This window comes from Megascapheus bottae, unplaced genomic scaffold (assembly GCF_031878675.1).
Source record: "Megascapheus bottae isolate mThoBot1 unplaced genomic scaffold, mThoBot2.hap1 HAP1_SCAFFOLD_40, whole genome shotgun sequence".
NCBI lineage: Eukaryota > Metazoa > Chordata > Mammalia > Rodentia > Geomyidae > Megascapheus > Megascapheus bottae.
In genome coordinates, this window is record NW_028327715.1 from 214,419 (window position 1) to 242,281 (window position 27,863).

The following is a 27,863-nucleotide window of genomic DNA, read 5'->3' on the forward strand; positions in this document are numbered from 1 at the left end:
AAACCCCTTGAAGCTACATAGGAGCTACCGCTATAATAATTGCCCACGGATTAACATCATCAGCCCTATTCTGCCTAGCCAACACTAATTATGAACGCGTACATAGCCGAACTATGCTATTAGTTCGAGGTTTACAATCTATCCTACCGTTAATAGCTATGTGATGATTTTTAATCTCACTAACAAACCTAGCCCTACCACCCACTATCAATTTAATTGGAGAATTATTTATTATTATCTCAACTTTCAAATGAGCCACAACAACCATTATATTAACGGGACTGAATATACTAATCACAGCAGCCTATACATTGTATATACTCATCTCGACTCAACGAGGAAAACTACCTGATCACCTTATGAACCTAAAACCTACCCATACCCGAGAACACTCCTTAATTGCTTTTCACCTGCTTCCCATAGTTATACTTATACTAAAACCAGAACTAATCCTAGGTCCAACATTTTGTAATTATAGTTTATAAAAACAATAGATTGTGAATCTACAGATAAACCCTTTTAACTACCGAAAAATAATAGCTAAGAACTGCTAATTCTTTAGCCCCATATATAAAAATATGGCTTTTTTACTTTTTTAGGATAACAGTAATCCGTTGGTCTTAGGAACCAAAAAATTGGTGCAACTCCAAACAAAAGTAATAAATATAATAATTTTCTCCTATATATTTATCTTTATTATTCTTCTAAAACCATTCATATTTAACCTACTAGCACTCAATAAACCAAATACAAGCAACATATTAACTGTAAAATGAGCATTTATCCTAAGTCTAATTCCATTAACAATCTATCTCAACCTTAACAAAGAAATTATTATCTTAAACTGACAATGAATTACCATCCACACTATCAGCATCAACATAAGCTTCAAAATGGACTTTTACTCAATCATATTTATACCTGTAGCATTATATGTAACATGGTCAATTATAGAATTCTCACATTGATATATAAAACATGACCCGTATCTTGATCGATTTATAGACTATCTAAGTATATTCTTAATCACCATACTGATCCTAGTTACCGCAAACAATATATTCCAATTATTTATCGGATGAGAAGGAGTAGGAATCATGTCTTTTCTGCTTATTGGGTGATGATACGGACGAACAGACGCCAATACATCAGCTATACAAGCTATTATTTATAACCGTATTGGAGATATTGGACTAGTTATTGCCATAGCATGATTTTACAAAAACTTCAACTCCTGAGATTTTCAACAAATCCTTTCTATAAAACTAACATCTAATCTACCTCTACTAGGACTAATCATTGCCGCAATCGGAAAGTCAGCTCAATTCGGCCTACATCCCTGACTACCTGCCGCTATAGAAGGGCCTTCCCCAGTATCAGCATTACTACACTCAAGCACCATAGTTGTAGCAGGGGTATTCTTACTTATCCGATTTCATCCACTACTATCAAACAACGCTACAATACTATCGATTATTCTGTGCACTGGAGCAATAACAACACTATTTACAGCCATTTGTGCACTCACACAAAATGATATCAAAAAAATTATCGCTTTCTCAACTTCAAGCCAATTAGGTCTAATAATAGTTACATGAGGAATTAATCAACCCAACCTAGCATTTTTCCACATCTGCACCCACGCTTTCTTTAAAGCAATATTATTTATATGCGCTGGATCTATCATTCACAACCTAAACGATGAACAAGGTATTCGTAAGATAGGAGGAATTTCAAAATCTATACCAATCACATCATCAGCCATTGTAATTGGAAATTTAGCCCTCACAGGAGTACCATTTTTATCCGGATTTTATTCAAAAGACTTAATCATTGAGTCAATAAATACCTCCTATACTAACTCATGAGCAATAATTACAACTTTGGTAGCCACATCCCTAACAGCAGCCTATAGCACACGACTAATCTACTACGTTCTATCAAATCAACCACGGTCTACAACAATCATGTACATAAATGAAAATAACAAAAAACTTACTTTTCCAATCCAACGTCTATTATTAGGAAGTATCTTCGCAGGGTTTATTTTATCTGGTTATATCCAACCAATAAACACTCAAAATATAACAATACCACTGACAATTAAATTAACAGCTATTCTAATCACAGTAATAGGTGTTATAGTAGCCATAGAACTAAACCTAATAACTCTTTGTATAAAAATATATCCTAACAACTATAAATTTAATTTTTCAATTATACTAGGATATTTTCCACTAATCATTCACCGATATATGACTACAATTATTCTAAAATTCAACCAAAAAATTGCAACATCATTACTAGATCTTATGTGACTCGAAAAAATTTTACCTAAAAATATCGAATCAACACAAACCTCAATATCATCAGCTACCTCAAACATAAATGGACTAAATAAACTATACTTTTTATCCTTTATACTATCTATAATTATCTTAATGTTAGTTATCATCTAACTCCACGAGTAATCTCAATAATAATAAAAACCCCTACAAGTAAAGATCAACCTGAAATAATTAAGAGTCAATTTCCCAGATTATACATACTCCCAACCCCAATAGAATCCTCACGAACAACCAGAATCTCCTCACCTTCAACACCCAGCAAATCTAACCCTACTACAAAAGAAGACAAATATTTCAACCCATCAGATTCTATAAAAAGCACAATCAAAATAATTTCTAGAACAATACCAGAAAATAACAAAAACCACATTCAAGAATTAGAACTTCATATCTCAGGATATTCCTCTGTAGCCAAAGCAGTAGTGTATCCAAAGACTACAAGTATTCCACCTAGATAAATAAGAAATACTATTAAACCTATATAAGAACAACCATAATATAAAACCACACCACACCCAGCACCCCCACTAACAATCAAACCAAGCCCTGCATAAATTGGTGATGGCTTAGCTGCCACCACAACAATTCCAAGAACTATAACTATTAAAAGAAAATTACTCAAGTAATTCATAATTTCCACATGGATATTAGCCAAGACTAGTGACATGAAAAATCACCGTTGTTATTCAACTATAGAAACTAATGACAATTATACGCAAGTCTCACCCATTATTTAAAATCGTAAATCACGCTTTCATTGACCTACCCACCCCACCTAATATCTCAGGCTGATGAAACTTCGGCTCTCTGTTAGGCATATGCTTAATCCTACAAATCTCAGCTGGCCTATTCCTAGCCATACACTATACATCAGATGCTCTAACAGCTTTTTCATCAGTAACCCATATCTGCCGAGATGTAAGTTATGGTTGACTAATCCGATATATACATGCAAATGGAGCTTCACTATTTTTTATCTGCCTATACATCCATATTGGACGTGGCATTTACTACGGCTCCTACCTTTATAAGGAAACATGAAATGTTGGCATCTTGCTCCTATTCTTATCTATAGCCACCGCATTTGTTGGCTACGTCTTACCATGAGGACAAATATCATTTTGAGGAGCCACCGTTATTACCAACCTCCTATCAGCAATCCCTTATATCGGTCAAGACCTAGTAGAATGGATTTGAGGTGGGTTTTCAGTAGATAAAGCAACCCTTACACGATTCTTTGCATTTCACTTTATCCTCCCTTTTATCATTGCAGCCCTAGCCACAGTCCACCTCCTATTTCTTCATGAAACAGGATCAAATAATCCACTAGGCATCCCATCAGACTGTGCCAAAATCCCATTCCACTCCTACTACTCAACCAAAGACTTCTTAGGAGCACTATTACTGATTATATTTTTCATGACCTTAGTGTTGTACCTCCCAGACAAACTAGGAGACCCAGACAACTATATACCCGCTAATCCTCTCAACACCCCACCACATATCAAACCTGAATGATACTTCTTATTTGCCTACGCTATCCTACGATCTATTCCCAATAAACTAGGAGGTGTTGTAGCCCTAGTCTTATCAATTTTAGTCCTAGCCCTTCTTCCCTACCTTCATACATCAAACCAACGAAGCCTTCTATTCCGCCCACTAAGCCAATTCCTATTCTGAACCCTAGTGGCAGACCTATTTTTACTCACATGGATTGGAGGGCAACCCGTTGAGCCCCCATTTATTATTATTGGTCAAACAGCCTCAATCATATATTTCATCATTATTTGAATTCTTATACCACTAGCAGGCTTAATTGAAAATAAATTACTCAAATGAAGATCGCTCTAATAGTATAATTCCAATACTTAGGTCTTGTAAACCTACAAAGAGGTATAAAATCCCCTTAGAGCGAACTCAAGGAAAAGACTTTTTCATCCTACCGCCAACTCCCAAAGCTGGAGTTCTACTTAAACTATTCCTTGAAGTAAACACCTACCTACCCCACAAACAATACTTAACCTCAATTGGTCTATCTACACTTGTTTATACAATTATTATAACTACCACAAGCAGAGTTAATTTTTATAAAACATTAAAATAATTTTAAACATAACTAAAATATATGGACTTAATACTCTTTCTCTTACTCATCCTCCATGGCCTTCAAAATTTCATCAAAGGACAATTCCCTACCCTCAGCCTTTCCACTCGTAGTTAGGCTACACCAAAATCCAAGCCTCTGACATCAGGCTGGAATCAGATTCACCACGTGATGGAAACCACACACTGCAGAGCTCTGGTGTTGAGCAAAATGCCGCTGCTAGATCTCATTCTTACCCACATGTAGAGAAAACTCATTGCCCCATTAATGGTGTCAAGGTCAAGCCAATCCCATCACTGTTTCATAGAGCAGCACTCCAAACACTGCAGACCATTGAAGATTGGAATTTCAGGAGTGTGGGCCCTGATGTGTGTCCCAGTTCTTGAGTGAATATGTGGACACATGCCAAAACGGACAGTGCTCACGAATTATCCTGGAGAGATGTTTCGAAAGGAACTGTAAGGTTTGAATTTTCACACTCTATTAAAATTCTTGTTCCATACTCTGGTCATGATTTTCTTCTTTCATCTCTACTGTTACAAAGACAGTGCTCTTTCATGTGTTTTGACCTGGGAAGCTGGCAGGATGCTCAGTGGATTTTATGTATGCACGGCAAAGGCTGCCAACCTTCTGTACTCTAATGAAGGAAGGGCCTGTCCTCTTCCACTAAGCAAGGGTTCAATTTAGTTTCACTACATTGAGGTTGCACTAACATCTCTACCAGAAAGTGGGTCTGGAGGGGGCTGGCAGTTTGGCCTACTGGTAGAATGCTTGCCTAGCATGCACGAAGACCGGGGTTTGATTCCTTGGTATCACATACATAGCAAAAAGTCAGAAATAGTGCAGTGGTTTAAGTGGTAGAGCTCTAGCCCTGAGAAAGCCCAAGGACAGTGCCCAGGCCCTGAGTTCAAGGCCCAGGTCTGGCACAAAAAAATGGGACTGGAGGTTGAGGTGATCTCACAGAGCTTGGTGAAGGATTGAGTGCTGCTCAATTCCTCCTGGTCAAGCAAGGCACCAGGCACATGCTCAGGTGCTTGTCTGCAGGCAGGTGATTCTGACCTAGGTCCCCAGGGGATAATGTCCCCCACACTACAGGTGGAAAATTCCACTGGGGGCCTGGACAAGCACATCACCCTGTACCTCCAACAGACCATTACCCCTCTTTTAATGTTTGCTCCCTTTTTAAGCCCTATAAAGGCCTACCCCAAACCCAGTCCCTTGCTCAACCTCTAGTCCTGTGGGTAGATCTCTGCCCCTTGCTATTCTACAATTCATGCCCCGTTCTGTTGATGATTGAGTCCAGCCTATTCTGTTTCCATTCTCCTCCATTTTTCTAATACATGAAGCTGTATTCTAATACTCTGAAATGTGACTGTCTCCCTAAACAACATGTGCACTGCAAAGTTGCACACTGGGGAATTTCAGTTCACACACTATTCAAGGATATTCTTATATTCCATGTGGCTTTCATTTCACCATACTGTCAAGAATTATGCTTTTTAGAAGGTCAAGTGCATGCTCATAGATGGAATGGCACACTGAAGGACAGATGTGGACTCACTGTCATAGGTCTGTGGGTAACAATCACTGGACTCAGCACAGTAGGAGACATTATGGAGGACCAAGCTCTTGAGGCCATTACTGATTGATTTAGTTTTGGATGAAGGGCACTAGCTAAACATAAGCACGATGCTGTCCACCATAAAGAATGGGCTAGATCTCCTCAGGGGAATCCAGGTGAAAGCCACCAGGAAGTGTAATACCCATTAACAGTGGCTAAGTTCTTTCTTGCTCTTCTTGAGACTTGAACTCAGGAACTGGGCACTGCCTCTTACCTTTATTGTCTCAAGGCACCTAAAATGATAAAGAAGACAATCCAAACCTTCATATGGAACAAAAAAGATGTGAAATAGCCAAAGAAACTCTAAGCAAAAAAGCAGTGCTTGTGGGTTTATAATCCCAGACCTCAACCTCTATTACAGAGCTATAATAAGAAGAAAAAAAACAGCTTGTATTGGCACAAAACTAGACCCAAAGATGAATGGAGTAGAATACAAGACTCAGTGAGACCAAAGGAGGATTCATATACAAGTGAAGTTGTCTTGGATTGTCCAGATCAGCCCATGTTCCAACAAAACCTCCTAACCACCATCAAGTGACCTCCATGAATTCTCCCCCGCCACTGCAAAAAAAAAAAAAAGAGTTGTCTGACTTGGCACCAAACTGTGAAGTATAAGAAAAATTGTTGATGTTTCAGATAGTCAGCTTGAGGACTGAATTCTGAAGGTTCTCCAGGACATAGCCAACTTATTGTGCCAGCAAGAGTTCAAAGACTATGCCAGTATTCAATATTGAAAATAGTACTGAGTGGATCTAATCCTGTGACTTTATATGTTGAAGAGTATTACGATTTCAACTTTATTGCTCTCGCTCTGTTTAAATGGTTCTCCATCTAGTTGGTTTAGCCTTGGAGAGTCAACAGCATCTAGAAATTTATCAAATTTTTCTCTATTTTTCAATTTATTAGAACATAGTCTTCAAAGTACACTGGTATTCACTGTGACATCTCCATTTTTACTTGCAATTTTTTCCATTTGGGGTCTTTTTCTTCCTTATTTTGGTTAGTTTTTATCTAGGGCTTTGTCGATATTAGTTATCTTTTCATTACAAGTTTTATTCCGTTAATTCTTTCTATTTTTAGTCTATCCTGCTTTCGTTCATGTCTCCCCAATCATCATTGCTTTCTGCCTCCTAATTTTCCTGCCATGTTCAGGTGTATCATTAAGTTCTTTCCTTGAAATCACCCTTTATTTACATAGTCACCTTTATGTATGTCTTAATGATTCTAGCATCATAGCTAGAAACATTTCCCCTCGCACTTCCTTTGAATTATACCAGAGGCTCTTGTGAGTTATGCTTTCATGTTCATTAGATTCTAAAGATTTCTTGATTTCCTTCCTAATTCTTCTGGCCATTGAATCATATGTGCTCAGTCTCCATGCACTTGAATATTTTCTGTAGCTTTTTTTGACTTCAAGTTTTATTGCATTGTTATCAGGAAGAAGAAAGTAAATTATTTCTGTTCTCATCTATTTATTAGTATTTGCTTACTATCCTAAAACACTATCTACTTTGAAAAAAGTTCCATGGATTTCCGGGATGACTGTATCATGCGGATGATAAAGTAGTGTGCAATGGTTTCTTAAGTCCATTTGGTCGACAGTGCCATTCCATTCTGATGTTTCTTGGTTCATGGTTTTGAGGTCCAATAATGGTCTGGATATCCTGCCTATTGGAGTTTGAGGTCTCACAGCACCCCACTCACATTATGTTGGAGTCCATCTGCACTGGCAAATGCAGTACTGTTTGCTTCCTAAGTTTGGATGCATCAACATGAGAGGCATATATGTTAAAATTGTTATCTCTTATTAAGAGATCTTTCTTTTTATGAATATGAAGTGGCCTTCCCTTGCTTCTCTCCATTTTTCTCTTACAGTTTTCATAGTCTCTTTTTTGCATATCCAGTGCTTCAAATATAGTCTAGTCCTTTTGCTGATCTTGCCTGTTGGTATCCTGAAGGCCTCCGAGTGGACCTGGATGACTCAGGTCATCCAGACTTAACGCGTTCACTACTGTCTTTTTTATGGAGTTCGTTTCCTGTGTTTTTAGTTTGTACTTTTTTTCCAGACCCATGATTCATGGGTTTCCTTTTGTTGTTTATTTGTCTGTCTGTTTGTTTGTTTGTTTGCACCAGTGTTAGGGCTTGAACTCAGGGCCTGGGTGCTGTCCTTGAGCTGTTCTGCTCTACCATTTGTGTCACACCTCCATGTCTACTTTTTGATGGTTAACTAGTGATAAGAGATTCATGGAGTTTCCTACCTGCTGTCTTTGAACCACGATCCTCAAACGTCAAACTCTTGAGTAGCTAGGATTATAAACGTGAGCCACCATACCTGGCAAGTTTTACATGTTACGTTTATATTTTCTTATTTTTGTTGTTTGTCTGATTGATCTAATTGCGCTACTTTATCTTTGATCTCTAATACTCCATCCTCACTTTCTTTTAATTCTGTTCACAATATGTTTAATTGAATTAATTGGATTATTGAAATTTTCCTTTCTAAAATTTTGACTCTTCAAAATATCTGTTTCCTCCTTGGATTTTTATTGTTTTATGCTATGTTGGCTTCATTACTTCATTTTGTTCAGCTGTTGTCTTCGTAGCGTTTATTTAGATTTCTGAGCAAGTTCTTTCAAATATCACCCATTTCACTGTCTTTAAAATCTCTTATGGAAACAGTTGATTTTGGAGGAGATATATTTCTCTGGTGATCTTTATAGTTGTTTTAGTTTATGTATTTGTTTTTCTTTTCTTTATACTAAAATACTTTAATGTCCCAGTTACACAAAGCCTCCGGCCAGCCGACACCGACCGCTGGACGTGGGGAAACTGAGGCCCCTCGAGTCCCATCCAGCCTGGTTGCAGAGGGCAGGAGGAAGCCTGTGGCCGGGAGAGTCAGTCAGGGCCAGGTGCGAGGTGTGGTGCCCGCGGTGGCTCGGGCTGGGGTGCACTGCCTGGCGTGGGCCCGGTGACCCCCGGCTCTGCCTCTGCCGCCGTGGCCGCCGTGGCGGGCCGCCGTGGAGTAGCCGCATCCTCTCGTGGTCCTTGAGGTCCAGCACACGGGGCAGGAAGAGGGAGGACTTCTGCGTGCGGCGGGCCCGGAAGCCCCGGCGTGGCCGGCCCTTGCCATTCACGGCCACATACCACAGCCTGTGGGCACTGGGGTGGCGCCAGGCCCGGGCCCGCCGGGCACCGAGCGGTACAGGCGGGAGGCGTAGGTGTTGTAGCCCAGCTTGTGGATTCGTTCCAGGAACTCACATTCTGCATTGCAGTGCTCCGAAGCGTGGAGCCGCCCTCTCTGGTTCATGGCCAGGTACCGTCCAGAGAAGAGCCCCTTGATGGCCACGACCCCACCTCCACCGCCGTGATCTCCAGGAAACTGGAGGCGCTGTGCTCCAGGCTGCCGTCCACGCGGCCACTCGGGTGCAGCTGCAGGTGGTACCGGGTGGTACAGTAGAGCTGGCGGCGCCGGGGCGCCCAGCCTAGGCGCTGGTACACACCGCCGCCGAGCCTGCCCGCATCGCGCCACAGCCGCGCCCCCGGGGCCGCCGAGGGCCAGCCAGGCTCCAGCAGGCTGAGCAGCAGGAGCCAGATCAGGCCCATCCTGGCATCGCGCCCGCCACGCGGCAGCTGCCGGCCTGCACGGTGCCCATGGAAGGCTCAGGGAGGGGATGGGCAGAGGGGAGGGGAGGGGGAGAGAGAGCAGGAGAGAGAGGGGGGGGAGAGGGAGACACTGACTTTAATTTCTTCCCCAGGAGCCCTGGAGCGGTGAAATTTCCGCTGCTGCGCAAAAGCAGCTATATTGGATACATTTGTATTTGGTTATTTGAAACTGGATAGGGAAGGGGGAAAAACAAGATGAGGGGTGGGGGTGGGGGAGGAGGGAAATGGGGACCAAGACATAAGAAAGGGTATCAATGTATGTGAATTAATGCACCTTCTATCTGGCGAATATAATGTAACCCTTTTATTAATTAGAATAAAAATATATGAAAAAAAACAAAGGCTTTTTTGCTTTCATCTCTTTATCTTTTAAATAAAGTTCCATCTGTTAAGCCCAGTTTTCCCTGGCAAAAATTAGGACATGGAAGGCATTTTCCTGCATATATTCTATGAAACACAGCTTTTGTCCCAGAATGAGAAAGACTGTACTTGAGAGAAACCTTAACATTGCCTCCTTATAATTCTTTCAATAGCCCCTCCACCAAGCCAGGGCAACAACATCAACAAAACCCTGCTGTTTGATCCAGACTCCTGTCATTCATTTTATTTCACCAGCCCAAGCACGAATTCGGGGAAAACCTTCTGAAGTCCTGCAGCTTCAAATTCCTTTTGTAAGTCATCCCACACTAAATACTCTTTGACTTCCAATGCCAGAAACCTTGTGTGTTCTGTCTGTACTTTTGTTTCCAATAGTACACTAATCATTTTCTCTTTGCATTTCTTTCCACTTGAGTCCACATCGACTTTGGAGGTTTTCTGCAGCATCAGGTACTCCTTGATGTTGCTTCTGTGTCCTTGCAGTAAAATCAGTATTATTTTACCCATGAACATCCGTCTTCCTGTGAGCCTTAAATCAGAAGCCCATTTCTGCACAGTTCTGACGTATTTAGTCTTTGCTCTCATAGGATCTAGATGCAAAAGAGCCAGCCACAATCCATCATCCATGGTCGGGCTGACTGCAAAAGCATCCTGGCTGCTGCCCTTTCTGGGTTCTGGCTGGTTGAGGATATGCCGGAGATTCTGCTGACACCAGAGGACCCGCTCCTGAACCATAGGTTCTGACAGGAGGGTCTCTGCTTGCTCGAGTAGCATGTCCTTCCCAGTCTCCCACTGGGCCCTGGTCAGGAGTTCAGAGTTAACTGAGATCCTGGGCAGGCACAAGTGGTAGGTGACAGGTAACTGGAATACTGACTCTCAGGGTATATCCACATCTCAAGTCCTTCAGCCTTGGTGTGGATTCTGTTTCAAGGCCTCAGGGAAGGAGCCTGGGTCTCGGAGCGCCAGGGCCAGGGGGGAGGGGCGCGGGGCGGGGCCCCCGGCCGGGCCACGGGGAGAACACCTGAGGCTGATGGCCCGGGGTCTTCACCTGAGCGGCTCAACACCTCCCACTCGTGGGGCCCGCAGAAAATCGCCGCCAAAGCCTCCAGCTCGTCGCTCACCAGCGCCGCCATGTCCGCTTCCGGCGGCCGCTGTCACCAGGCCGGGAGCAGCGCGGCCTCACGGCCACTCTATATCCTAATTTTTGCTGGGTATTTCATTAATGTTTGAACTCAGGACCTCATGCTCTCTTGACCTGCTTGCTTTGCTGACACTCTAATACTTGAGCCATATATCCTAATTTTTGCTGGCTATTTCATTAATGTTTGAACTCAGGACCTCATGCTCTCTTGACCTGCTTGCTTTGCTGACACTCTAATACTTGAGCCATATATCCTAATTTTGCTGGCTATTTCATTAATGTTTGAACTCAGGACCTCATGCTCTCTTGACTTGCTTGCTTGGCTGACACTCTAATACTTGAGCCATATATCCCAGTTTTGGCTGGCCACTTTGGAGACAAACTCACAGAACTTTCTGCCTGACCTTGAATCTCTCATCCTCCATATCCCAGCCTCCTGCTTAGTAGATTATCACATGAACCACAGCATGGGACTTCCTAATTCCACTATTTGATGGGGAATGCAAGTTACTAGTAGAGTGAGAAAAATCGTAGAAAATACTGTGGACGCCACTTAAATTTTATTGAGTCAGTACAGCATTCTGTGATGTTTTCCCAATGTTTTATGCCCAAATCAGAAATTAATTCACTTTTGAAAAATACGTACTAAATTCTTGATATGAGCTGTACATTTCACTAAGTTATGGATATGTAAAGATTAATAGGACAATATTCTATTCCCCAAAATCCTCAGTGCCTTCTATGAGAACTGCATGGCTTCTATGAAGCTGCATGGCTTAGGAATAATTGGGCTGAGCAGGATTTACAGCAACTATGAGGCTTAGAGTCTGGGTTTAAGTTGCCTGGGTGCAAATCCCTGCTTTGTTACTCACTTCTGTCTAGTACTTGGTAAGTTCTTGAAACTTTTCTTTCCATTATTGTGTGATATATGGCACTTGTAATAGATTTACCTCATTGGCTGTTGTAAGCTATAGCATATTATGTGACTAGTTAAATACTGCCTGATCCATAGAGAGGAAACACTTGACAAATATTAGCCGTTAATAGGGTTATTAATACTATCATATGCATTGAGTGCTTATGGCATCCTGATGGGTGAAAGAAGACAGAAAATAAGCCATACTATATCAACACAATGAAGTTCAGAAAAACATCCCAAGTGAAATATTCTACTGGGAAAAATCCATCAAACAATGATAAATGAAACATTGGATTAGAAAATCCTATAACATCTTTTCTTTCTATTCAAAAACCAAGATTTCCCTATAAAAATGATTTGTGTGGCCAGAAATGTGGACTATTAGTAGAGTACTTGCCTAGCACGCACGAAGGCCCCAGTTTTGATTCCTTGTACCACCTACACAGAAAGTCATAATAGCCCAGCACAGTGGCTCACAGCTGTAATACCATCCACTCGGGAGGCTGAGATCTAAGGATTGCACATAAAAGCCAGCCGGGGCAGTAAAGTCCGTGAGACTCTTATCTCCAGTTAACAACTAGAAAATCAGAAATGGTGCTGAGGCTCAAGCGGTAGGGTGATAGCCTTGAGCTGAAAAAGAGCTCAGGGGCAATGCCCAGGCCCAGACTTCAAGTCTAATGACACACCACAAAAGAAGGAAAGAAAGAAGGAAGGAAAGAGAGAGAGAGAGAGAGAGAGAGAGAGAGAGAGAGAGAGAGAGAGAGAGAGAGAGAGAGAAAGAAAATCTCTAACTGGTGTTGTGGTTCAAGTGGTAGACCTCTAGCCTTAAGAAAACCCAAGGACAGTACACAGGCCCTGAGTTCAAGCTCCAGCCTCCTGAGTAGCTAGGATTGGAGCAGCAGCCACCAGCACCTGGCTATATATGTGTTTTTAAAAACTATAAACTCGGCTGGGTGTTTGGCTTAGTGGTAGAGTGCTTGCTTAACATGCATGAAGACCCGGATTCGATTCCTCTTGTACCACATACATAAGAAAAAGCCAGAAGTGGTGCTGTGGCTCAAGTGGTTGAATGCTAGTCTTGAGGAAAAAACCCAAGGGCAGTGCTCAGGCCCTGAGTTCAAGACCTAGGATTGGCAAAAAAAAAAACTAGAAAATCTTAGCTGCTACCACACAGTTAAAATAATAAACCCATTTCCTGCTAAAAGAAAAATCAAATGTTAAAGATATATAGTTTCTGGACTTCCAATTCCCTGTAAGCCAATCATTATTGATCTGCATTCTCCTCTGCTCTTTTTAATGCCATGGACCTACTGTTATAGTCGAACAAGAGGGAAGAGAGAAACAGTATGAAACTTAACGGCATGTCATCGTCAGAATTACTAATGCACAGTTGTTAATCACTGAGGACCCTTTTAACATCACAGGTAACCTTCTATACAGTTCCATTTATCACTCTGGTTCTAATGTATTTGCCAAACACATGAATATTTAAACATCTAAAACTATGGCATCAACAGAAAATGTGACAGATTTACAGTCAGAGTTTTTCCTTTGGGTTTCTCATCACTGTGTACCTGGGTTACACAATACAAAGAAAATCTCACTTCACCTGGAGAGTCAGCTGTCTGTTACAAAATAGTTGAGACAATCCACTGAAAAGAAGAAAAGGTTTACATTGCCTCATCCAAACATATCTCTTGGCTATATTGTTTTGAGCAATGTATATCAACTGGAACATGTGATAGAAGAGGAGGCCTGTGTAACTCAGTGGCTGGGGGGTGGGGAGAGAGACAGAGAGAGACAGAGAGAGGGGGGGGGAGAGGGAGAGAGGGCACACAGAGACTATCATCCCCACTATGCCATTTAAGGGCATGCTCACAGTGACCTAATTTCCTCCCTTCCTCCTAAAATACCCCAGTACTGAGGATTGGTAGAGGAACATGCCCAAGGTCCTGAGTTCAGTACCTGGAAGGTGAAGAAAGCAAAGGAAAAACTTAGTTGCAAGTGTGATTGTACAGGTCTGTTATACCAGCACTTGGGAGGCAGAGCATACAAGATCTAGGACCTAGCTACATGCTTAGAATGTTTGATTTCATCTCATCTCTCAGATCATCTCTATAATGTATGAGATATGATTAGCTTCATTTTATAGAAGAAACTTGAGGTTCGCAAATAATTAAATGTCTTCTCTGAGTCCCAGGGGAAGGATCATGGATCTGGCCTTTCAGGAAAATCAAACCTATGCTGTGAGCTCCAGGAGTTGTGGTCAGAGACAGATGAGCAGTGTACTTGGAGATCACATGGTGCTTTCTGAGAGGGCTAAGCAAGTGATCCCAGCATGGAGAAGGCAAGATGGCATCATGGGATACCAGTCATCTCCAGTGCTTCATCCCCAGAGAAAGCTGACCAGAATGTCTACAGGCCTCTCACAGAGGAGTCCACCACACCAGACCTTTCCTTCTTCCCTCTTTTGTTTGCGTGAGTGAGTGAGTGTGTGTGTGTGTGTGTGTGTGTGTGTGTGTGTGAGAGAGAGAGAGAGAGAGAGAGAGAGAGAGAGAGAGAGAGAGAGAGAGAGAGAGAGAGAGTTCTGTGCTCACAGCAGGTACTCTCCCACTTAAATTATGACTCCAGTCCAGCATTTTGCTGATGAATTGGAGATGGACCCTCAAACTTTCCAGTCTAAATTGACATTCAGGTTCCGTTCACACCATCATCAGTGGCTAGGGTTATGAGTGATTGCTTTTAATAGGAGAGCAATATCATACCTCGGTGGGATTGGGGTTTGGGAAACTACAGATATCAGTGCTCAAGCAGATGACCCGACACCATTCAGTGCAATGATGAAGAACAGCACAGGACACCTCTAGGCCAGCTTGCCACACCGTCAATCTCAGCCACAGTAACCCAACCTAAGAGGAGAACTGGACTTTCTCACATGGTCCAAGTGAACTCACAGGAAGGCAGAGAAAGCACAAAGTGAAATGGGAGGTGAGGAGGGCTGGTGAAAGTACATACCACTGTCAGGCCCTCACACTGGTATCAACAATCGCTGGAGGCTTACAAGGGAAATCCTAGCTACTGAGGAGGCTGATACCTCAGGATCATGGCTCAAGACAGCCCAGGCAGGAAAGTCTAAATGTAACCACCAACAAGTCGGAAGTAGACACACAACTCAAGTGAGAAGGGCCAACTCTGACATAAGTAAGAGCCAGTAGCGGTGAGTTCAAGTCCCAGTACTGACAGCAAAAGAGAAAGGGAGGAGTCAGAGAGTAAGAGCGAGAAAAAGAGAGGAGGGAGAGAAGAGAGAGGGAGGGAGGGAAGTAGGGCAGAAGGAAGGAAGGAAAGAAGGAAGGAAGGAAGGAAGGAAGGAAGGAAGGAAGGAAGGAAGGAAGGGAGGAAGGGAGGGAGGGAGGAAGGGAGGAAGCAACAGGAACTATTTTGTAAGTTTTAAAAAGTGGAAAAAATTAATATTTAAAAGCCTAAACTGGAGGGCAGGAGATTCATTCCATTTCCTCCTATGAGGAGCAGTTTGGGATTCGGAACGGTTCCTGAGAAATCAACATGTCTCTTCCAACAACGTAATGTTGGAGCTTCCCAAATGAGAGAGGTATGGTGAACCTGTTCAAATTTCCTACCTAATTAGTGAAACACGTCACAGACAGTATAAATTCAGTATTGTTGAGAACTGGACACTCATGTTTACTGTGGCACTATTATAACAGTAAAGATTTATGTGGCCACTCAATTTTCTGCCAACAGATGAACAGAGGGAGGAAAAAATACACACACACACACACACACACACACACACACACACACACACACACACACAATGGAGTATTGTTCAGTCATCTATGAGAATAAAAGTGTGTTAGTTCCAAGAAAATGAGAGAAAGTGGACATCAGAAAAGCCAAGGAAAATGTGTCAGACTTGTGACCACCACATGTTTTCTCTTACATTTGGAGTCTAGACCCATATGTACAAGTAATCAAACATCCAAATAAAAAAGGCCTAAGCAGAGGGAAGGATAGGAAGGTGTATAGGAACCAGGATGAGAATGTGAATAAGAACACAGTTCTCTTGTGCACGGGTGGAAATATCATAATAAAATCCATTATTTGGTGAGTTAGAATTGTGGCCTAGTGGTGGAGTGCTTGCCTAGCATGCACGAAGACCCAGGAGTAGAGCTAGAGAGTGGTAGAGCTCTAGCCTGGGTGCCTCCTTGGACACATTTTGCTCAAGGCTAGTGATCTGCCACGTGAGCCACAGGGGCACTTCACACATGGACATCTCTCCCTACTCCATCACTGAGCCAAGACATATAGAGTTCCCATTCTCTCTTGGATGCTGCCTAATTTACATTCCTTTTTTTTGCCAGTCCTGGGCTTGAACTCAGGGCCTGGGCACTATCCTTGGGCTTTCTCAAGGCCTACCCTTGAGCCACAATACCACTTCCATCTTTTTCTGTGTATGTGGTGCTGAGGAATAGAACACATGAGTTTGTGCATGGGAGGCAAGCACTCTACCATTAGGCCATGCTCCAGGTCCCTTACATTCAGTTTTATTGAGCAATTCAAATGCATGCCCCTCTTGAAGTTGAATGTCAGCCAGGGGCTTTGGGCAGCCTCCACATCCCCTCCCCCTTTTCCTTTGTAGCAGGAAGGATCCTTTGCCTTCTGACACATCCCATTTCATCTATTTCCTCATTTTATTGAAATCTGTTCTTCCCTAAGCTAATCACACTCCTGTTTATCTATGGGTTTTCCAATGCATGAATTTTTTCACATCCAAAAGTCCGAATGTAAGCAAGCTGCTAGGAAATTTTCACTCAGAATCCAACGGTTGGTCTTGAAAATGAACAAGTATGGAATTTATCTCTAAGAGGCAGTCAGTGGTTGGTGAGGCCCACAGCTGGACATAGGCAAGGTGAAAGGCAGGTGTTAGATTTCATCCTCATCCTACTCAGAGTAGTGAGTAACTAAAAATTTGTGGGAGGGCTGGGAATTGGGCCAGGGGTAGAGTGCTTGCCTAGCATGAAGGAAGACCGGTGTTTGATTCCTCAGTACCACACACATAGAAAAAAGCTGGAAGAGGTGCTGAGGCTCAAGTGGTAGAGCTCTAGCCTTGAGAAAAGTCCAAGGTCAGGGCTCAAGTCCTAACCTCCTGGACTGCCAAAAAATAGAAAAAAAATATGGGAGCTTTAAATTACGTATAACTCAGCATGAGAGCATTCACCTTGCATCTACAGGCTCCACAATTGATCCTCAGCACCATACAAAAAGAAATAATTAAAGAAATAAAATTTATGAATTTTCTGGAGTTTTTATTACTATTGTTAGACTATAGTTGACTTTGAACAACTCAAAAAGACAGCCCACAAATACAGTAAGAATTATGATATTTTCTCTCCCCCATCTCCTCCCTCTCTCTCTATATCTCACTTGCTGGCTCAGTTGTGTGTATGTGCATGTATTTTACACTCTGGCTGTGTTGTCCAGACTGTTTGAAACAGCTAGGCTCAACTGATATTCCCATCTCAGGTTTCCAAGGTTTCTGGGACAACTAAAATGTACCACCATACCCCGCTCAGAACTAGACTATTAAAAATCACTCTCTCTTGTATAACTACAGGGGAATTTTATGAGAATAGGCAAATTCATTGTCACAATTTAAAACACGATCTGTAATACCACCATTTTTTCTTCTTCTAAAGTGTTGCTCTTCTTTATAAGAAAGTTCTGGCTAAACTTTGTCTCTCTCTCTGAATCTTAAGTTTGAAGGAGAAGCAAATCTATCATCATATTGAAATTAATATAGGGAATACGTCACCAGCCATCAATTTCTCCTGAGGCTGAGATCTGAGGATCATGGTTCAAAGCCAACCCACATGAGAAAGTCCATAAGACCCTTATCTCCAATTAACCAGTAGAAAACTGGAGTTGGAACTGTGGTTCAAAGTGATAGAGCACAAGCCTTGAGCAAAAGAGCTCAGGACAGTGCCCAGACCCTGAGTTCAAGCCCCACAACGAGACACAAAACACATACACATACACAGACACAGACACACACACACACACACACACACACACACACACACACACACAGGAAAACTTGCTTCTAGGGTAGGTTGAGGGAGGCTCTACCTGTAAGGTAGATGTCTAAACTATATACCACATGCAGCTGAAGGAGTATGGACTCTGCCCACAGGAAGGGCTCACTGACCTGTCCTTAATGATTCAAAGCCTCCCTGAATCCCCCCAATCGAATTCCTTGTATACTTGTACCACATTTGGAAGGGACTGGGTGTCCTATAAGCTCAGTAATTGTCTTAATTGTGCTCTGTTCGTCTGGAAAGGTGGGATGAGAAAGACAGATGCAACACTTCTGTTCTAATCATTGAAGCTACCCAGTGATATTTTATCCTTCAAAACAGATCTTCCTCTACCAGATCACTGAAGAGTCTTTCCACGTCATTACATTGCTATCTTCGGTTGAGAAGAAATACTGTGGTGTGTGGATGTAGAAACTGCAGATGGGCCAACCAGGAAGCATGAAGCAGATGGGGCTAAGATCCAGCAGAGGCCCCTTGATCTCTACAAGCTGGGTTGTGATGCATTGTGACAGGAAATCAGGCCCAGTTGCTCGTACCCGTAGGTAATAGTGGTGGCATTACTTGAGGTGGCGGGGGCAGTCTGTCTGTGGATGGTTTGGGTGGCATATTTGGACAAGTAGCAAAGTGGGAGCTTGGATGATGAGAAGTAGATTGTTGGTGAAATGAAGCTTTCATTTGGGAACCCAAAACCTTAATTTCTTTTTTTTTTCTTTTTTTTTATTGTAATTAGTAAAAGGGTTACATGATATTTGCCAGATAGAAGGTGCATTAATTTACATACATTGATACCCTTTCACATGTCTTGGTACCCCGTTTCCCTCCCCCCCCCCACACCCCCCACCCATCTTGGTTTTCCCCCCCTTCCCTACCAAATTTCAAATATCCAAATACAAATAAATTCAATATATCAGATAACAAAGTGAGATACTATACCAATATGAGATAACCAAGGGACAGCAAAGGAGATGAGAGACAACATAGTACATTAAGGACAACAATCATTCATTATGTGGCTTTTGCAAAACCTTAATTTCTTAAACCTTGAGCCACATACTCTGCTTGAACTGTATGCCTTTTCTGGTCGATTTTTACTGAAGCTTATGGTACTGAAAAGTGAACTTAGTCACATGGCCTACTGTACTAGACACCTGAAAATCTACAGCTGACTTGAATTCTTTTTTCTATCATTTAGAAGACTTTTTCTTTTCTTTTTCTTTTTTTTTTGCCAGGCCTGGGGCTTGAACTGAGATCTGAGGATTGCAGTTTGAAATTAGTCTCTGCAAGCAAGTAAATGAGACTTGTTTTTAGTTTTTGTGCTAGTCCAGGGGCTTGAACTCATGGCCTACTCTCTGTATCTGAGCTTCTTTTGCTCAAAGCTAACACTCTACCATTTGAACCACAGCACCACTTCTGGCTTCTTTTGAATATTGTATTGGAGAGAAGAGTGGCATAGACATTTCTGCCCTAACTGGCTTTGAACTGTGAGCCTCAGATCTCAGCATCCTGAGCCAGTAGCACCTGGCAGTCCATGAAACGCTTATCTGCAATTAAATACCAAAAAGCCAGAAGTGGAGCCAGATATGGCTCAAGGTGTGGCTAGTTCTAAAGCATTAGCCTTGAGAAGAAAATTAAAAGCTCAAGAAAGCACCTAGACCTTGAGGTCAACCCAGGACCAAGACACACACAAACACACACACACAAACACACACACACACACACACACACACACACACACACACACACACACACACACACGTTGTTTCCTATACATTAAAACTGCAGTTCTTTAGATTCCTATGTTATAAGGCCCAGTGGCAGTCTCCCTGCCTTTTTCTTTTCCTATAACAGCCTCCAGTGTCTATTTGATGTTTATGTGAAACCAGTGGCTATAAATTAGACAGCTTAGAACAACAGAACCAAAATAAAATAATCTCAAGTTATTAAAGATATTTATAACAAAATTTAAATACACATAAGACTGCTTAAACAATTTTCCATCTATCACTTTGGGTTTACTGTGAAAAACACCAGCTCCTGCTCAGTATTTAACTCAGGCAGATGGACTCTGAACAAAAGCTTATCCAATTTCCCTGAAACAGATGCAGTCATATCAGTTTTCCTTGACACAAAATGTGACAAGCTACTGCCTTCACTTCTCTTGGTTGTTCGGCAGGCCTGGGCACTGTCCTTGGGCTTTCTCAAGGCTACAGCTCTACCACTTGAGACACAGCACCACTTCCTGCTTTTCTGTAGGTATGAGGTACTAAGGAATCGAACCCTGGTCTTCCTGCATGCTTAGGCAAGCACTCTACCAGTAGGCCAAACTCCTAGCCCTGCCTTCAGTTTTATCCATGGAGAAATAGATTCAGATGTAAGAACTGGACTAAAATAGGTCCTTCCAAGAATGGGAGGTAAATGAAGGAAATAAGAGAGAGAGAGAGAGAAGAGAGAGAGAGAGAGAGAGAGAGAGAAGAGAGACGAGGAGAGAGAGAGAGAGAGACAGAGAGAGACAGAGAGAGAGAGAGAGAGAGAGAGGAGAGAGAGAGAGAGACGAGAGAGAGAGAGAGAGAGAGAGAGAGAGAGAGAGAGAGAGAGAGGGAGAAATGCTCTTCCTCCAGGGACCAGTGCTAGAAGGTTCTGGGACATATCTCAAAGTTGATCCATTAGAGGAGTAAGGAAGCTGGGATATTTTATGCACTAGCTCATATTCATTATTATTTAAGGGCTGTCCTGGAGCATTAATGCCTAAGGGACTTCCAGATTGCCCCTTACATAGGCTGAGCATGCTACTATAGGTAAAAAAAAATGTCCACAGGCAAAAAGTGACAGTAATTTGCAGAAAGAAGCCATCTGTGCATAGGGAAATGACATGATGAAGACATGTGGAGGAGGGCAACCGTGTTGATTCACAAATGACTCAAATTAGAGCATTCCTGTAAGAGGGTGCAAGAGCAGTGACTCTCCATGCAAGGGTCATGTGTGGAGTGAAGCACTAGTTACTCAGTTAAGTTAAAATCAGCTGGATTGAGGCATTATAATGACTGTATTGCTAGCTACCTGGGAGGTGGACTTTGGAGAATGGTAGCTTGCAGCTATTCTGAGTATGTAGGTTTATGAGACCTCTTCTTTAATACATAGCTGACTATGGAGACTTCTGCCTATCATCTTAGCACACGAGGCTAAGATGGAGAGATTGGTGATTCTCTAGGACACTCTAGGCACAAAAATTCCCTAAAATCAACAGAAAGGTCAGGTAGGCCACTGGCCTGAGATTCTTATCCCAGTTACAATGGAATAACTAAAACAGGTAGTCATGGTCTGACCCAGATTTAAAAAAAAATGACTAGTGAAACAAATGCCTGGGGAAGTGGCTCAGTAATAGAAAGCATGCCTGGTAGGCAATTAAACTTTAAGTTCAAAGTCTAGTACAGCCAACTTATTTATATATACATGTATGTGTGTGTACATATGTGGTGTACATATGTATTGAAAGACAATCTACCACTCAGTTGCACCTTGCTTTAAAAACTGGGCCAGGAGCATGGCCTTGTGGTAGAGTGCATGCCTAGCATGCACGAATCTCTGGGTGTGATTCCTCACTACCACATGCATAGAAAAGACCAAAGTGGTACTATGATTCAAGTGGTAGAGTGCTGGCCTTGAGGAAAGCCCAAGGACAGCACCCAGGCCCTGAATTTAAGCCCCAACACTCACACAAGACAAATCAATAAATGACTTCACAAAGCACTATAGCCTTAAGTCCTTTTTTACATTGTTTACTACGTATCTATGAACCACTTATGGCCAAGTTAATAATGAAAAGACTTCTTTTTCTCAGTGGAAATATTGCATTGGTTCTTCACATTCATTAAGCATCTTCCTGGTCATGTTCAGTGAACAAAAAATGAAAGAAGAATGTGGTATGCCTGATGATCACAGATTAAAAGACACAGTAAAGGGGGCCAAGAGTTTGGCCTAGTGGTAGAGTGCCTTGCCTAGCATGCACGAAGACCTCAGTACCACATACGTAGAAAAAAGCCAGAATTGGTGCTGAGGCTCATGTGGTAGAGCCCTAGCCTTGAGAAAGTCCCAAGGACAATGATCAGGTCATGAGTTCAATCCCTGGACTGGCCAAAAAAAAAAAAAGACACAGCCTGGTGCTGGTGTCTCATGCCTGTAACACCAGCTAGTCCAGTCTGAGGTTTCGGTTTACAGCCATCCCAGGCAGGAAAGTTCAGGGGACTCTGACCTCCAATCAAATACTCAGAAAAGGCCAAAAATGGCACTGTGGCTCAAGTGGTAGACTAGGAGCCTTGAGCAAAGGAAGCCAAGGGACGGTACCACAGACCTTGAATTCAAGACCCATGACTGATGAGAAAATAAGCAATAAATAAATACATGACACAGTAAAAAAAACAAATACACGTGATTCTGTGTTTAGTTTTCATTAAAACATCAAGCAGAAATGAAAGAGATTGCTAATCATTACCTAAAGGATTTTACAAGGTAGGATTTTTAATACATTCCTATAAGGTTAATGAAAGGAATTCTAAAATCTAATAAAAGTTGGTACCTCTTGGAGTTTATTAACTAGATCATTTCAACCTGGTATCATATAAAGTCTCTCTTTTACTTTAACATAGGAGGTTATTTCTCTTGTCCACATCCTGATTTTTGTTAGTTCTATTTCTATTCAGTTAAGATATAACAATTTACATTCTCTGTATTTGTCCTAATTTTCTTTTTTTTTCAGGTAAAAGAAAGGACTTTTATTGGTGAGTTGGAACAGGAAAAGGTATGCAATACATCACAAATGCCACTACAAGAGTCACGTGACTAAGAATTCAAATTCCTTAAAAGACAGTAAATAACTTAATCTAGACTCATATCTTCCTCTTCATCTTTCTTGTCTTTTGCGTCGCCCTCCTTCTGCTCAGATTTGGCATTGTTCTGCATAGCTTTGGCAAATGCTTCCACATAGCCCTTGTTGGCGGCCTTCACGGCCTCTGGGGGCAGGCCAAACTGGCCCATGAGGGGGCCCAGCTGCCCCGAGGCCAAGGCTGCACTGAACGTTCCCAGGGCCTACTGGAACTGGGGCGAGGTCAGCGTGTTCTGGATCTCGTCCGCGGTCTGGGGCAGCGACTCACCCGAGGGTAAGTAGGGCAGGAGGCGCTCCTGGACATCGGCGTTGGCCAGAATGGGGGCCATGATCTCTGGGGTCAGCACGCTGGCCAGGTCCACTTGCTGGCCGCCAGCTGGCCCAGCCGGCACGTTCGTGGTAGCCAAAATGCTCTGCAGGTCGCTCAGCTGGATGGGCTGGGTCAGGCTGGCTGCCATACCCATTCCATTACTTGAACTGGGCGCGGGGGCTCGGGCGGGTGGCCAAGGCGGCGGCTGGGGCAGAAGGGGCTGGGGTGGCATGGGCAGAGGAGGTGGTGGAGGATGCGGTGACAGCTGCTGACTGGCTCCTGAGCTGGAGGAAGAACTGCTCGCTGGAGGCCCGCCGCTACCTACAAGACTGGCCAGGCCCGGCCCTGTGAGGGCCCTGAGCCCACCCAGTCCTCCAAGGCTAGCCGGTCGGATGCGCTGCAGGAGTTGGCGGTGACTCATGTTTCCAGCAGGCTCTGCAGGCCACCCTCACCACCCAGGGCCGAGAGCTCGTGGCCACCGCTCCCGCTGGCCCCCAGTGCCCCAGGATCGGGGGTTATTCAGATACTCATTGACTTTCCGGCAGTGCTCCTCGTCCTGGTCAGTCTTGGGCTCCTGCCTCCAGAACAAGAGCCTTTTGGACCCATCTTTGAACCTGAGCACGTAGACCCTCCCACTGGGGCACTGGGCCACCCGCTTGAACTCGCAGTCCTCAGGGAAGATGACCAGGTCGTCCTCCATGGTCCCCGACATCCTGTCCTTCCAGCAGAGGTGGAGGAGCGAGTCGTCTGTCTGCTGGATGGACAGGAGCCCTGACCGCTTGTCCGGGGTTACCGTGGTCCCCTTCAGCGTCATCTTCCCTGCCCAGAACTCCACGAGGTCCTTGCTGGAGGACCTGCGCGAGCCTGGCACCAGGCTCGGGAACAGGGTGCCTGACGTTGTCATCCTGGTTGCGCCTACGCTCGGCCGAGAGGCACCGTCCGGGCTCGCTCTTCCCCGTCCTAATTTTCAGAATTACATGATTAAATCCACATGCTCATTCCAGAATGGCATATTGATTGACATTCATCCCAACATGCAACTCAGCCCAGAAGTTTACTCTCAAGTTATTGTATATGTTGAGGGAGGCTAAAAGTAAATCCAATAATACACAATGAAATATAAAATTACCAGACTGCCATTGCAGAAAACTTTGAGCAAAAGGGAATGAAGTTGAAAACTGTTACAAGAAACCAAACCACTCTGACAAGTCCATTGTCTCATATGAGAGGGAAAAAAATCCTTTGCTAGAGAATTATCTTCACCAATGATCTAAAGTTTTTCTCTTTTAATATGTACCTTCATGAGAGGGGAGTAGGAAACAGGGCCAAAAACATAAGAAGGAGTATCAATGTGTGAGAAGAAATGCACCCACGACCTGACGAATGTAACTGTAACCCCTCTATACATTACCCCAACAATAAATGTTTTTAAAATGTACCTTGATGATTAAAAATTAGATGCCCATTCTCAAGTTAAGAAAATAAACCAGGATAAGAGAATATGAAAAAAAATTACTAGGAAGGGGCCGGAGTGTGGCCTAGTGGTAGAGTGCTTGCCTAGCATGCAGGAAGACACAGGTTCAATTCCTTGCTACCACATACATAGAATAAAGCCAGAAGTGGTGCTGAGGCTCAAGTGGCTCGAGCCTTGAGAAAGTCCAAGGACAGTGCTTAGACCCAGAGCACTGGCCAAAAAAAACAAAAATAAAAAAGTTACTAGGAAGCATACTCGAGTGTCACAGTGGACACACTAATCAGATCAGGGTGATAGGAAGAAGGGTAAAAGAAAGCATCCCCAATAAACTTAAAGCCAGACTCTGCAGTTCAAGTGTAACTTGAAAAAGGAGCCAGACTTCTTAGACAGAGAAACAAAAACTCCAGTAGAACCTGTTAACCAGTGAATATTGTTTACCTACGAGACAGATCACAGGCAAAAACCCAATAAGAACCTCACAAAACACTGGACCACAGCACTCCTCTCTTAACCACAATGACCCAACATTTGTTGCCCTGGCTACAGAACTCCACTGCCTAGTGAGGAGCAGACAAACAGGGTATTCACACACAAACAAAGGGACCAAGGACAGAACACAGGAGTTTGCCAGGTCTACAGAGGGAGAGCAGAAGGTTTTTATACAGACTTTAAAAATGAAGCTATAACTGATAGAGGAGCTATGTATTAGAAGGCAGGAAAGACAATTTATCTGAAGGAAACCACAGGCACTCATATCAAGGTTAGTGAAAATAACACATGGAATGGTTTTTGGTCACACTAGGCCAGCTGGCTACTTGCACCCACTACCTGACGAATGTAACCGTAACCCCTCTATACATTACCACAACAATAAATTTTTTCATGTACCTTGATGATTAAAAATTAGATGCCCATTCTCAAATTAAGAAAATAAACCAGGATAAAAGGATATGAAAAAAAAAGTTACTAGGAAGGGGCCGGAGTGTGGCCTAGTGGTAGAGTGCTTGCCTAGCATGCAGAAAGACACAGGTTCAATTCTTTGGCTTCTCAGAAATTAGTCCTTTTTTTTGTTGCCTGGCTGTGGAGGAAAAGGATCTCCTTGAATTGGTGTCTGGGTACAGAAGATTCTTTTGTACTAGACATGTAGAATTGAGAGCAAGGAGGAGGAGGGGTAGGTGAGCTGTAGAGCCCATGTCTATTTCCCATAGTTTTATTTGCTCTCTTACCTTTCTAATAACCCTGGCTAAGTTGTCTTCTTGGACCAAAAAAGATACCTGACCACCATCTACCTTCAGCTACATGCCTTTTCTCCTCATCTTTATTAAATAGAGAAAAAAATTCACCCTCACTTTTCATATGCTCCACTGTATTTTCACAAGGTAGTTAAGTGTTGCTGTCTCCCCCTGCCACTCCCCAACTGCATAACCATGATTCAGGGTTTTCTTCCCTTCCAAACGTCTGCTTGTTTCTCTCTAGGAAGTCTACTGACTGTCTACTTTTATGAAGGCAGAGCCCGCATCCCTGTTTTCAGAGCTGATTTCCATAGGTCAGGTTATTTAGGGGCTGCAGGAGCTGAGGTGAGATCAGCACTGCCACCTGGTGGTGAGAGATAAGATTCCAGCCCCCCCCCCCCTTTTTTTTTGTGGGTCATGGGGCTTGATCTGGCCTGGGCACTGTCCCCGAGCTCTTCAGCTCAAAGCTACCACCCTACCCTTGAGCCAAGCCTCACTTCCATTTTTCTAGATGTTAATTGGAGATAAGTGTCTCAGGTTCTTTTGTGCCCAGGCTGACTTTGAACCTTAATCCTCAGATCTCAGCCTCCTGAGTAGCTAGGATTACAGGCATGAGCCACTGCACCTACACCAGCCTTTTCTGAGGGTGAGGGAGAGGAGTGTGAGGAAAAAGTAGTCTTTTCTGTCAAACTGAAATGCTTTTGTATTGTATATTGATATTTTTTGGTATTATTTGCTTTTTTAAAATATATTTTTATTGTAATTAATAGAAGGGTTACATGATATTTGCCAGATAAATGGTGCATTAATTCCCACACATTGAAATCCTTTCACATGTCATGGTCCCCATTTCCCTTCCCCCCTCTATTATTTGCTTTTTAAAGACTTATTTCTGTGCTGTGTATAACCAGCAGCCATGTGAGGAATGCAAATCTTGTGCCGAAGGAGTTGAAAGAGTGAAATTGCAATTATCAGCTGTGCTGCTGTGACCCACTGGCCAAATTAGGGAGATAAATATTTATCGAAGGAATTCAAAGAATAAAACTGCAACTGCCAAGTGTGTTGCTTGTTAGAGAAATCTTTATCAATGGCCAGTCCTGGGCTTGAGCTCAGGGCCTGAACCTGTTTTTGGACTTTCTCAAGGCTAGAGTTCTACCACTTGAGCCACAGCACCACGTCTAGCTTTTTTCTATGTGTGTGGTACCGAGGAATTGAACCCTGGTCTTTGTGCATGCTAGGCAAGCACTCTATCACTAGGCCAAACACACATGACCCTCCCCTTTTTTTCTGTGGGTCACGTGGCTTGAACTGTGCCTGGGAACTGTCCCTGAGCTCTTTTCAGCTCAAGGCTACCACCCTCCCCCTGGGTCTGTGTGGGAGGTGTCCCTGAGCTCTTCAGCTCAAGGCTACCATCCTACCCTTGAACCAAGCACCACTTGTTTTCTAGAGGTTAGTTGGAAATAAGAGTCTCAGGTCCTTTTGTGCCTGGGGTGGCTTTGAACCTTGATTCTCAGATCTCAGCCTCCAGAGTAGCTAGGATTACAGGTGTCAGCCATGTGCCCCAGACCTCCCCCTTTTAAATGGGAGCTTTCTGCTGACTTCATCAACCTCTCTCACTGTGTCTGTCAGCCACTCTGTTCCCAGTTCTGCTTTCAGCCAGCTGTGATGAAAAAAAAATTGT

At 43.1% G+C, this 27,863-nt stretch overlaps 1 protein-coding gene and 3 pseudogenes across 1 annotated transcript in view; 1 reads left to right on the forward strand and 3 right to left on the reverse strand.

Moving 5' to 3' along the window:
- Positions 1–8,073, forward strand: part of LOC150039263 (uncharacterized) — a 39,743-nt gene extending 31,670 nt beyond the window's left edge. Inside the window, exon 3 of the mRNA XM_090327814.1 lies at positions 7,978–8,073. Coding sequence (XP_090183940.1) covers positions 7,978–8,073 — 96 coding nt within the window. The remainder of the gene's footprint in view (positions 1–7,977) is intronic.
- A 780-nt stretch (positions 8,074–8,853) lies between these two features.
- Positions 8,854–9,676, reverse strand: LOC150039264 (fibroblast growth factor 3 pseudogene; annotated as a pseudogene).
- A 549-nt stretch (positions 9,677–10,225) lies between these two features.
- LOC150039265 (RWD domain-containing protein 3-like) lies at positions 10,226–11,247 on the reverse strand (annotated as a pseudogene).
- An 11,819-nt stretch (positions 11,248–23,066) lies between these two features.
- On the reverse strand, positions 23,067–24,380 carry LOC150039266 (proteasomal ubiquitin receptor ADRM1 pseudogene; annotated as a pseudogene).
- Between the last annotated feature and the right edge of the window lie 3,483 nt (positions 24,381–27,863).